Source organism: Metopolophium dirhodum, chromosome 1 (genome assembly GCF_019925205.1).
Source record: "Metopolophium dirhodum isolate CAU chromosome 1, ASM1992520v1, whole genome shotgun sequence".
NCBI lineage: Eukaryota > Metazoa > Arthropoda > Insecta > Hemiptera > Aphididae > Metopolophium > Metopolophium dirhodum.
This window is the reverse complement of record NC_083560.1, coordinates 61,872,359-61,885,531: the sequence shown is the minus strand read 5'-3', so window position 1 is coordinate 61,885,531 and position 13,173 is coordinate 61,872,359. Positions and strand designations below refer to the sequence as shown.

General features: G+C 48.3%; 2 protein-coding genes across 2 annotated transcripts; both read right to left on the bottom strand.

Annotated features, from left to right (window-relative positions):
• Nucleotides 1-406: 406 nt before the first annotated feature.
• LOC132940638 (uncharacterized) lies at nucleotides 407-5,680 on the bottom strand. The gene has a single exon (XM_061008356.1). It carries the CDS (start codon nucleotides 5,678-5,680, stop codon nucleotides 407-409), a length of 5,274 nt encoding a protein of 1,757 aa, XP_060864339.1.
• Nucleotides 5,681-7,395: 1,715 nt separating this feature from the next.
• Nucleotides 7,396-12,669, bottom strand: LOC132940631 (uncharacterized). Its single transcript, XM_061008350.1, has one exon. It carries the CDS (start codon nucleotides 12,667-12,669, stop codon nucleotides 7,396-7,398), a length of 5,274 nt encoding a protein of 1,757 aa, XP_060864333.1.
• Nucleotides 12,670-13,173: the final 504 nt, after the last annotated feature.

Genomic DNA, 13,173 nt, shown 5'->3' with positions numbered 1-13,173 from the left:
CACTCTGGAGGTGCAAAGTTCGCTCGCACACTTTTCGGCGGCTGGGCGGCAGGGTGACAACATTATGACCTAGTCATATCGCATACAACCGCGCGGAAATACGAACCGCCGATTGTGTACCCAACATTTCCTCCCCGCGTTGAAAGACCAGGGCGTCTTTCAAGAGATCATCAAACATGAATATGGACGTTGAAGTTCAGATCATACACATTACAACAAATACGGTGCGAGAAAAAAAAAAATACATGATAACATGGAAATAAATAATAATTAAAAAAAATTACATTGTACCTGACACTCATCAATAGACAAATAAATAAATAACATGAACGAGAATGTGACTGTTGCACACACAAAAAAAATAAAGAATAATAAACAATGAGGACCTTGGGAGATGAGGATAAGATCAGGGCTCGACTGGTAAACGCACAAGTTTCACTACCGGACGTTTGTAGACACCGTCCTGCGTGCGCACGGACACGACGCGAACAACCTCGTCTGATCCCGGGTGGACCTCGGTGACACGACCGAGACGCCACTCAGTTGGTGGTCGAGAGGGGGCCTCAACGATGACCATGTCACCGATCGTCAAATTCGGAGATGACTTGAACCATTTGTGTCGTCCTTGTAGTGTAGATAAATATTCACGTGACCACCGTTTCCAGTAGGATTGATGACACTGTCGAATGAGTTGCCAACGATTCAGCCTGTTGATTTGGACGTCGGTGAGGTCAGGTTCGGGTAAAGCTTGAAGCGGCTGTCCTATCAGAAAGTGCCCGGGCGTTAGCGCACTCAAGTCGTGCGGATCGGATGATGTTGGCGTGATTGGTCTCGAGTTTAAAATACCCTCAATGCGGGTGGTCAAGGTGAGGAACTCCTCATATGTCAACACCTGTTGACCGATGGCGTGCTTGAAATGATATTTGGTGCTTTTGATGCCAGCCTCCCAAATTCCACCGAAATGTGGGGCGGCGGGCGGGTTGAAGTGCCACGCACAGGTCAGATGTGATGACAGACGATCTTGAACTTTGGCATCACGGAACAACGTTTTCAGCTGGCGCGCGGCGCCGACGTAATTTGTCCCACAGTCCGAATAAATGTTGGACGGGATGCCGCGACGGGCGACGAAACGGTCTAAGGCTGCAAGGAAGGCCTCCGTGCTCAAATCCGACACGATTTCGAGGTGGACTGCCTTAACGGACATACAGATGAATAATGCTAAGTAGACCTTGACTGATTGCGCATTCCGACGGCGATGTTCTTTCACGAAGAACGGGCCTCCGTAATCCATCCCGACGTGCGAAAAAGGTCGATGCGGTTGGACCCGGTAGGACGGTAAATCTGCCATCATCGGCTGAGGGCGGACAGCCTTGTGACGGGTGCACGGAACGCACGAAAATATGACACGTCGAACCGCAGCGCGACCCGACAAAATCCAAAATTTTTGGCTTAACATTGACAGTACTAATTTTGAGCCGCCGTGCAGAAATGACAGGTGGTAGTGGCGAATAATCAGCTCGGTGAGGTGTGAGGATCGCGGCAGCAAAATCGGGTGCTTCGCGTCCTGACTGGCACTAGCGAAGCGAAGACGGCCTCCGACTCGAATGATACCCTTTTCGTCGACGTAAGGTGCTAGTTGTGCCAGGGACGGCGGCGAAATCATGGATTCATTTTTTAACATTTTTCTCAAGTCTGAAAAATAAACTTGTTGTGTGCGTTGCACGGCGATCGATAACGATCTTTCCCGTTCGGTAAACGTGATTGGACCGACGCGGACAGGTTGTCGACGTAGACGGTGACACAGGTAGCGCAATATGTATGACAATACACGCAGCATTTTACCGAGCGACGAAAATCGGTCAATAAATTCGAGTGAAGGCGGATGAACATTGACGGCCAACGTCGTGATGACATTCGGTCGGGTCTCCGGCAGCTGGTCTGGTGTGAGCGGAATAAATCTCGATTGGGGCCACTGGTCTTCGGGAAGTCGTAGGAAGTCAGGACCGTTCCAATAGATGGACGAGGACAACATTGATTTCGGCAACAGTCCACGAGAAGCTGGATCCGCGGGGTTGTCGTTGGTCGAGACGTAACTCCACATACAACCAGGTAGCAATTGACTTATTTTTGCAACTCGATTTGTTACAAAGATCTTGAAATGTTTTTGGTCCGACGTCAACCATGACAAGACGACCGATGAGTCTGACCATGCTCGCAAACGAGATACGGGAACTTCGCTGGACAGAACAGAATGCACATGGTGAAGGGTACGGGCCAATAACAGAGCACCGCACAGTTCTAGGCGTGGTATCGATAGCGACTCGTCGGCGGTCGAGCTCTTCAAAGGCGCAACCTTAGTTTTACAGGTAATGAATTTTACAGAAATATTGCCGGCGGCATCGACGAGACGAAGGTAAATGGTAGCCGCATATCCTTTGATCGACGCGTCTGCGAAGCCTAGCAGCTGGATGTCCTGTTGACAAGTGGCTTCGATGTGACGTGGTAGGCTTAAATCGAACACAAGTGGTAATTCTGTGCAGAACTGTTGCCACATGGATTGCAACTCGTCAGGCATCGGATCGTCCCACCCGAGTTTCTTGCTCCACAAAAGCTGCATAAAACACTTTGCCCACAGTAGCATTGGTCCCAGGGCGCCGATGGGGTCGAATAGGCGGGCAATGACGGACAACACTTCTCGTTTCGTAGACGAAGTCTGTTGAAGGCTGGTATGATAAACAAATTTGTCGGTGTTCGTGTCCCAGTGCAGGCCGAGAACTTTCACGGCGTGTTCTTCTTGAGGGTCGAATGATATGGCCTGTACTCGGTCCCCGGAAGGAACAGACTCGAGTACGGCGGTGCTATTGCTGGTCCACTTACTCAACTCGCAGGCACAGCTGCGCAGTAGACCGACGATGTCCGTTTTTCGACGTAACAATAGCTCTTCAGTGTCGGCGCCGATGACGATATCATCGACGTAGGCGGTTCTGGTGAGAACGTCTTTGGCTAACGGAAACCGATTACCGTCTTGGCTGTCGAGCTCGTGTAGACAACGTATGGCTAGATACGGCGCACAGTTGAGGCCGTACGTGATGGTACACAATTGAAATTCAACGACGTCGTCGCTAGGCGCGTCACGCCAAAAAATATGTTGAAATGCCCTGTCTTCTGGACGAATTAACATTTGTCGGTACATTTTGACAATGTCGGCGGACAGAATATATCGATGCATACGGCAGCGGAGTAGAATATCGCGTAGATCGACTTGCAGCTTCGGTCCGGTGCACAATATATCGTTCAAGGAGCGACCGGATGACGAGGCGGATGATGCGTCGAACACGACACGTATTTTGGACATGTCACCGTCGGCTTTGAATACGGCATGATGCGGAATAAAATAGATGCCCGGTGACGGGGCTGGCACCATGTGTCCCAGCGAACGGTAGGTGGACATGAACTGACGATACGCCGCATACAGCACGGGATCCTTGGCTAATCGCTTTTCTAGATTATAGAATCTTTTCAGCGCTATAGAACGCGAATCACCGAGACCGTGATGCGATGTACCATGCTGTTGAGTTGGGCCGGTGAACAAATGGCGAAATGGTAGGGCGACACAAAATCGACCTGTCGTATCACGCGAGGTAGACTTAGTAAAATACTCTTCACACCACTGGTCTTCCGTGGTAGGTGACGACGGTGCGGCGGGTTCTTCGATCAACCAGAATTTTTTAATTAAATCTTCGATTGAGGGCGGAGCGACTGCGGTGGTCAGCGTGACTGGAGGTGACTTGTTCGGAGTAGAAAATGAACCGAAAATTATCCAGCCAAGCTGAGTGTCAAGGGCCGATGGTAAACCCGAATGATGTTCCACACCCGCGTGTGGGCGGATCAGACTTGGTAGGATATCCGCACCGAATAAAACGTCGATGCGAGACGGAGTGTCGAATTTGTCATCGGCGAGTCGAAGGTGTTGATATTGTTGACGCACGGTCGCTGGTAACCGAGTAGCTGGCATGGCAGTGGTAATTTGTTTTAGAACAACTAAGTCAACAGACGGGAATAAATAATCTGGTTTAACGTGTGACGAAAATTGACAGCGGGTTATACCTTGAACGTGGGACACAGGACTTTGTGCGAAACCTACGATGTCAGACTTGTAACGACGTTTCGAAAGTCCAAGCCGCGCTGCACAATCACTAGTCATGGCGGAAATCTGCGAGCCACTATCGAGCAGTACGCGTACGCAATGTACTTGTTCCCACGCATCTTTAATGTGAACAATCGCTGTACCTAGTACGACGGTAGAATTGGTGCAGGCGGCACCGACAAACGAGCTAGAATTACCACTCGACGTGGTGGGTTGGGGTACCGGGGTACTATTCGAAGTCGTATTATCTACAGTTGACGTTTGATTTTGTTCACGATGTAGTAGGGTGTGATGACGCTTACTGTTGCACGAAAAACAACCCTTGGTCGACGGACACGTATTGACCATATGACTCGAACTCAAACACGCGAAACACAATTTACGAGCTAATACAACGTCTCGTCGTTTATCAACAGTCATTCCGGTGAGTTTCGGACATTGATATATTCTATGATCGGGCTTATCACAATATAAACAATTCCTAGTCTTAAATTTAGTCGAAGCGGACGTAGTAGCAGCGAACACTGATTTAGTCGATTTGGTATGTTTACCGCGAACATCCGGTTTTTCGAACGGTTTTTCGTTGCGACCGACTTTATTAGATTTTGTAAGATTTTCCAAAATCTTACATCGATGTTGCACAAAATTTACTAATTCGTCAAAAGTCGGAATAGTTGACTGTGACGTACTAGATTCGAACAGTTGTAACGTGGTCGGGTCGAGAACGCGAGAGCACATATGGAACAGCAAAAAACTCGAAAGGTCATCGACCCCCAGCGATTTAATTATTGATACATTTTCCTTAAATGTATTGACGAACTCAATTAAAGCTGGTAGTGATTCATGAGCGATTGGTTTAAAGGCGAATAATTTGTCCATGTGAGCGGAAGCTAACAAACGTTTATTGTTGTAACGCTCGGACAACGCGTCCCACGCGATCGGGTAGTTAGCCGCGGACAACGGTATAGATTTAATAATAGCCAACGCTGAACCAGATAGACACGACAGTAAGTGATGAAAACGCTGTGCGTCATCTATGTGTTGGTTATCATGTACGAGTGATATATATATATCGCGAAACGATCGCCACGATAGTAAGTTGCCGTCGAACATAGGTAATTTAATTTTAGGTAACGCGACGAATTGTTGTTGTGGCACGGAATTGGTGAACGACGAAGACGACGATTTACTTTCGGAAGTAGACACAGGAACGGCACTCGCGACAATTGTTTTTATTTCAAGACGCATGGATTCCATGGAAGTAATCAACGGACGATCAACCTGTTCAAACTCAGCAATACGGTCGGCGTCGATTAATGCGTTAATAATGATGTCTTGTTGATGTTGAAATTGTTCGACGAACTTATTTAGTTCTTCAGCGTGAATAATTAACGACGGTATTTTCCCAATATCAGCGCGTGCCTCTAATGCTGTGGCGTGAATATTTTTAACCGAATTTAATATGTTATCGCGTTTGACGCGACCTCGCAGTAGAACCTTTACCGGATCCTCTTCTTTCTTTAGTGGTGCCATGACGATACGAATACGAAATTAAATGATTACGTGATGAGGTACGATTGTGACGAAGTAATTACACGAAAATAAATCCGGCCCGAAGGACCAAACAATGTGCGGATGACGGCTGCACCTGTAAAGCCGGTGACGGATACGTGCGCGCACGGACGGCGGCCAACACGTTATGCGTCGGGCGTGTAGTTACTTAAGTCGTAGGTACCTGTCGATAGCCCTGTAAGGAGGGGAGAGTGAGAGATCGAAAGTGGACTGTATTAAAGCTAGGTTCAAATCTTTAGGATGTATGAGTGCTAAGGTGATGAATGAGAGGTACCTAATTACAATAACAACAATGGGTCGATAAATATGGTGCAGAACAATTTATTGTGGTGTTCTGCAAAAGACTCTCTTACTGACTAGGGTTAGTATTATAAGCGCGATCACATACGATCGCGTGAATCAATAAATCAAGAAACAAAAAAAATAATACAAATGCAAAAGAAAATAGTGTTTGTTGACAAATAAATCGCGTGTGTACGACCTGATAAGGACGGAAGATGATACCACGACGATGGCGCGGCAGTTGACCCAGTGGAGCGTTGCAACAGCTGCGGGCGGCAATCGGGGCTGGCGTCACTTGCACTCCCGTCGCTTTCGACGAATGGGTCGACGACACTGCGTACAAAACGTAAAGACGAGGTGTTGGACGACGCGGACACGAACTCGTATTTCCGTTAGAGGGAGATCGCGAAACGGTCACGCGAAAACATTAATTGTCGCGGCGTAGGGACGCGGCACAAACGACAACAAAAAAATGGCTTGACCACGGTTCGCACTGCGTAGGACGGGCGGGCGGAACACGTGGGTGCGAAGCGAGCAGGGCTCGAAACGCACAGCGAGTCGGGCGAGCGACGGAAAAACTAATAAACGGTGTTGTATCACGACACAGGCGGTCGAGCGATACACGTTGTCGGCACTACGCACGGCGCGACATGAGAAGAACACGGGCGGCTCAATCTGCAAACACGTGGGCAACCACGGCCCGGGGTCCCACTGCGAAGCTCGGACGGGCGGCGGACAATAAATCAAGCCGCGGTGTCGGCGCGGACGGCCAGAACTCGAAACGCGAAGAAAACAACAAAACGTACATACACGATGAGTTCGTGAGCAGCGAAGGCTCACCGGATCGCGTTGATTAAAAATGTGGTTTACCAATAAAAGTGCCAAGACGGCGGAAAAACAACATGTTGCCTAGACGGCTTAGAAGCGACGACTTTTGCATGGCGGCGGGTGCGGATCGCTGGAGGCACGACTGTGGCGAGACCGTCCCCACTCTGGAGGTGCAAAGTTCGCTCGCACACTTTTCGGCGGCTGGGCGGCAGGGTGACAACATTATGACCTAGTCATATCGCATACAACCGCGCGGAAATACGAACCGCCGATTGTGTACCCAACATTTCCTCCCCGCGTTGAAAGACCAGGGCGTCTTTCAAGAGATCATCAAACATGAATATGGACGTTGAAGTTCAGATCATACACATTACAACAAATACGGTGCGAGAAAAAAAAAAATACATGATAACATGGAAATAAATAATAATTAAAAAAAATTACATTGTACCTGACACTCATCAATAGACAAATAAATAAATAACATGAACGAGAATGTGACTGTTGCACACACAAAAAAAATAAAGAATAATAAACAATGAGGACCTTGGGAGATGAGGATAAGATCAGGGCTCGACTGGTAAACGCACAAGTTTCACTACCGGACGTTTGTAGACACCGTCCTGCGTGCGCACGGACACGACGCGAACAACCTCGTCTGATCCCGGGTGGACCTCGGTGACACGACCGAGACGCCACTCAGTTGGTGGTCGAGAGGGGGCCTCAACGATGACCATGTCACCGATCGTCAAATTCGGAGATGACTTGAACCATTTGTGTCGTCCTTGTAGTGTAGATAAATATTCACGTGACCACCGTTTCCAGTAGGATTGATGACACTGTCGAATGAGTTGCCAACGATTCAGCCTGTTGATTTGGACGTCGGTGAGGTCAGGTTCGGGTAAAGCTTGAAGCGGCTGTCCTATCAGAAAGTGCCCGGGCGTTAGCGCACTCAAGTCGTGCGGATCGGATGATGTTGGCGTGATTGGTCTCGAGTTTAAAATACCCTCAATGCGGGTGGTCAAGGTGAGGAACTCCTCATATGTCAACACCTGTTGACCGATGGCGTGCTTGAAATGATATTTGGTGCTTTTGATGCCAGCCTCCCAAATTCCACCGAAATGTGGGGCGGCGGGCGGGTTGAAGTGCCACGCACAGGTCAGATGTGATGACAGACGATCTTGAACTTTGGCATCACGGAACAACGTTTTCAGCTGGCGCGCGGCGCCGACGTAATTTGTCCCACAGTCCGAATAAATGTTGGACGGGATGCCGCGACGGGCGACGAAACGGTCTAAGGCTGCAAGGAAGGCCTCCGTGCTCAAATCCGACACGATTTCGAGGTGGACTGCCTTAACGGACATACAGATGAATAATGCTAAGTAGACCTTGACTGATTGCGCATTCCGACGGCGATGTTCTTTCACGAAGAACGGGCCTCCGTAATCCATCCCGACGTGCGAAAAAGGTCGATGCGGTTGGACCCGGTAGGACGGTAAATCTGCCATCATCGGCTGAGGGCGGACAGCCTTGTGACGGGTGCACGGAACGCACGAAAATATGACACGTCGAACCGCAGCGCGACCCGACAAAATCCAAAATTTTTGGCTTAACATTGACAGTACTAATTTTGAGCCGCCGTGCAGAAATGACAGGTGGTAGTGGCGAATAATCAGCTCGGTGAGGTGTGAGGATCGCGGCAGCAAAATCGGGTGCTTCGCGTCCTGACTGGCACTAGCGAAGCGAAGACGGCCTCCGACTCGAATGATACCCTTTTCGTCGACGTAAGGTGCTAGTTGTGCCAGGGACGGCGGCGAAATCATGGATTCATTTTTTAACATTTTTCTCAAGTCTGAAAAATAAACTTGTTGTGTGCGTTGCACGGCGATCGATAACGATCTTTCCCGTTCGGTAAACGTGATTGGACCGACGCGGACAGGTTGTCGACGTAGACGGTGACACAGGTAGCGCAATATGTATGACAATACACGCAGCATTTTACCGAGCGACGAAAATCGGTCAATAAATTCGAGTGAAGGCGGATGAACATTGACGGCCAACGTCGTGATGACATTCGGTCGGGTCTCCGGCAGCTGGTCTGGTGTGAGCGGAATAAATCTCGATTGGGGCCACTGGTCTTCGGGAAGTCGTAGGAAGTCAGGACCGTTCCAATAGATGGACGAGGACAACATTGATTTCGGCAACAGTCCACGAGAAGCTGGATCCGCGGGGTTGTCGTTGGTCGAGACGTAACTCCACATACAACCAGGTAGCAATTGACTTATTTTTGCAACTCGATTTGTTACAAAGATCTTGAAATGTTTTTGGTCCGACGTCAACCATGACAAGACGACCGATGAGTCTGACCATGCTCGCAAACGAGATACGGGAACTTCGCTGGACAGAACAGAATGCACATGGTGAAGGGTACGGGCCAATAACAGAGCACCGCACAGTTCTAGGCGTGGTATCGATAGCGACTCGTCGGCGGTCGAGCTCTTCAAAGGCGCAACCTTAGTTTTACAGGTAATGAATTTTACAGAAATATTGCCGGCGGCATCGACGAGACGAAGGTAAATGGTAGCCGCATATCCTTTGATCGACGCGTCTGCGAAGCCTAGCAGCTGGATGTCCTGTTGACAAGTGGCTTCGATGTGACGTGGTAGGCTTAAATCGAACACAAGTGGTAATTCTGTGCAGAACTGTTGCCACATGGATTGCAACTCGTCAGGCATCGGATCGTCCCACCCGAGTTTCTTGCTCCACAAAAGCTGCATAAAACACTTTGCCCACAGTAGCATTGGTCCCAGGGCGCCGATGGGGTCGAATAGGCGGGCAATGACGGACAACACTTCTCGTTTCGTAGACGAAGTCTGTTGAAGGCTGGTATGATAAACAAATTTGTCGGTGTTCGTGTCCCAGTGCAGGCCGAGAACTTTCACGGCGTGTTCTTCTTGAGGGTCGAATGATATGGCCTGTACTCGGTCCCCGGAAGGAACAGACTCGAGTACGGCGGTGCTATTGCTGGTCCACTTACTCAACTCGCAGGCACAGCTGCGCAGTAGACCGACGATGTCCGTTTTTCGACGTAACAATAGCTCTTCAGTGTCGGCGCCGATGACGATATCATCGACGTAGGCGGTTCTGGTGAGAACGTCTTTGGCTAACGGAAACCGATTACCGTCTTGGCTGTCGAGCTCGTGTAGACAACGTATGGCTAGATACGGCGCACAGTTGAGGCCGTACGTGATGGTACACAATTGAAATTCAACGACGTCGTCGCTAGGCGCGTCACGCCAAAAAATATGTTGAAATGCCCTGTCTTCTGGACGAATTAACATTTGTCGGTACATTTTGACAATGTCGGCGGACAGAATATATCGATGCATACGGCAGCGGAGTAGAATATCGCGTAGATCGACTTGCAGCTTCGGTCCGGTGCACAATATATCGTTCAAGGAGCGACCGGATGACGAGGCGGATGATGCGTCGAACACGACACGTATTTTGGACATGTCACCGTCGGCTTTGAATACGGCATGATGCGGAATAAAATAGATGCCCGGTGACGGGGCTGGCACCATGTGTCCCAGCGAACGGTAGGTGGACATGAACTGACGATACGCCGCATACAGCACGGGATCCTTGGCTAATCGCTTTTCTAGATTATAGAATCTTTTCAGCGCTATAGAACGCGAATCACCGAGACCGTGATGCGATGTACCATGCTGTTGAGTTGGGCCGGTGAACAAATGGCGAAATGGTAGGGCGACACAAAATCGACCTGTCGTATCACGCGAGGTAGACTTAGTAAAATACTCTTCACACCACTGGTCTTCCGTGGTAGGTGACGACGGTGCGGCGGGTTCTTCGATCAACCAGAATTTTTTAATTAAATCTTCGATTGAGGGCGGAGCGACTGCGGTGGTCAGCGTGACTGGAGGTGACTTGTTCGGAGTAGAAAATGAACCGAAAATTATCCAGCCAAGCTGAGTGTCAAGGGCCGATGGTAAACCCGAATGATGTTCCACACCCGCGTGTGGGCGGATCAGACTTGGTAGGATATCCGCACCGAATAAAACGTCGATGCGAGACGGAGTGTCGAATTTGTCATCGGCGAGTCGAAGGTGTTGATATTGTTGACGCACGGTCGCTGGTAACCGAGTAGCTGGCATGGCAGTGGTAATTTGTTTTAGAACAACTAAGTCAACAGACGGGAATAAATAATCTGGTTTAACGTGTGACGAAAATTGACAGCGGGTTATACCTTGAACGTGGGACACAGGACTTTGTGCGAAACCTACGATGTCAGACTTGTAACGACGTTTCGAAAGTCCAAGCCGCGCTGCACAATCACTAGTCATGGCGGAAATCTGCGAGCCACTATCGAGCAGTACGCGTACGCAATGTACTTGTTCCCACGCATCTTTAATGTGAACAATCGCTGTACCTAGTACGACGGTAGAATTGGTGCAGGCGGCACCGACAAACGAGCTAGAATTACCACTCGACGTGGTGGGTTGGGGTACCGGGGTACTATTCGAAGTCGTATTATCTACAGTTGACGTTTGATTTTGTTCACGATGTAGTAGGGTGTGATGACGCTTACTGTTGCACGAAAAACAACCCTTGGTCGACGGACACGTATTGACCATATGACTCGAACTCAAACACGCGAAACACAATTTACGAGCTAATACAACGTCTCGTCGTTTATCAACAGTCATTCCGGTGAGTTTCGGACATTGATATATTCTATGATCGGGCTTATCACAATATAAACAATTCCTAGTCTTAAATTTAGTCGAAGCGGACGTAGTAGCAGCGAACACTGATTTAGTCGATTTGGTATGTTTACCGCGAACATCCGGTTTTTCGAACGGTTTTTCGTTGCGACCGACTTTATTAGATTTTGTAAGATTTTCCAAAATCTTACATCGATGTTGCACAAAATTTACTAATTCGTCAAAAGTCGGAATAGTTGACTGTGACGTACTAGATTCGAACAGTTGTAACGTGGTCGGGTCGAGAACGCGAGAGCACATATGGAACAGCAAAAAACTCGAAAGGTCATCGACCCCCAGCGATTTAATTATTGATACATTTTCCTTAAATGTATTGACGAACTCAATTAAAGCTGGTAGTGATTCATGAGCGATTGGTTTAAAGGCGAATAATTTGTCCATGTGAGCGGAAGCTAACAAACGTTTATTGTTGTAACGCTCGGACAACGCGTCCCACGCGATCGGGTAGTTAGCCGCGGACAACGGTATAGATTTAATAATAGCCAACGCTGAACCAGATAGACACGACAGTAAGTGATGAAAACGCTGTGCGTCATCTATGTGTTGGTTATCATGTACGAGTGATATATATATATCGCGAAACGATCGCCACGATAGTAAGTTGCCGTCGAACATAGGTAATTTAATTTTAGGTAACGCGACGAATTGTTGTTGTGGCACGGAATTGGTGAACGACGAAGACGACGATTTACTTTCGGAAGTAGACACAGGAACGGCACTCGCGACAATTGTTTTTATTTCAAGACGCATGGATTCCATGGAAGTAATCAACGGACGATCAACCTGTTCAAACTCAGCAATACGGTCGGCGTCGATTAATGCGTTAATAATGATGTCTTGTTGATGTTGAAATTGTTCGACGAACTTATTTAGTTCTTCAGCGTGAATAATTAACGACGGTATTTTCCCAATATCAGCGCGTGCCTCTAATGCTGTGGCGTGAATATTTTTAACCGAATTTAATATGTTATCGCGTTTGACGCGACCTCGCAGTAGAACCTTTACCGGATCCTCTTCTTTCTTTAGTGGTGCCATGACGATACGAATACGAAATTAAATGATTACGTGATGAGGTACGATTGTGACGAAGTAATTACACGAAAATAAATCCGGCCCGAAGGACCAAACAATGTGCGGATGACGGCTGCACCTGTAAAGCCGGTGACGGATACGTGCGCGCACGGACGGCGGCCAACACGTTATGCGTCGGGCGTGTAGTTACTTAAGTCGTAGGTACCTGTCGATAGCCCTGTAAGGAGGGGAGAGTGAGAGATCGAAAGTGGACTGTATTAAAGCTAGGTTCAAATCTTTAGGATGTATGAGTGCTAAGGTGATGAATGAGAGGTACCTAATTACAATAACAACAATGGGTCGATAAATATGGTGCAGAACAATTTATTGTGGTGTTCTGCAAAAGACTCTCTTACTGACTAGGGTTAGTATTATAAGCGCGATCACATACGATCGCGTGAATCAATAAATCAAGAAACAAAAAAAATAATACAAATGCAAAAGAAAATAGTGTTTGTTGACAAATAA

Excerpts from the sequence above, each read along its gene's own strand:
- LOC132940638 (XM_061008356.1), bottom strand. The coding sequence starts at position 5,680 with ATGGCACCACTAAAGAAAGAAGAGGATCCGGTAAAGGTTCTACTGCGA.
- LOC132940631 (XM_061008350.1), bottom strand. The coding sequence starts at position 12,669 with ATGGCACCACTAAAGAAAGAAGAGGATCCGGTAAAGGTTCTACTGCGA.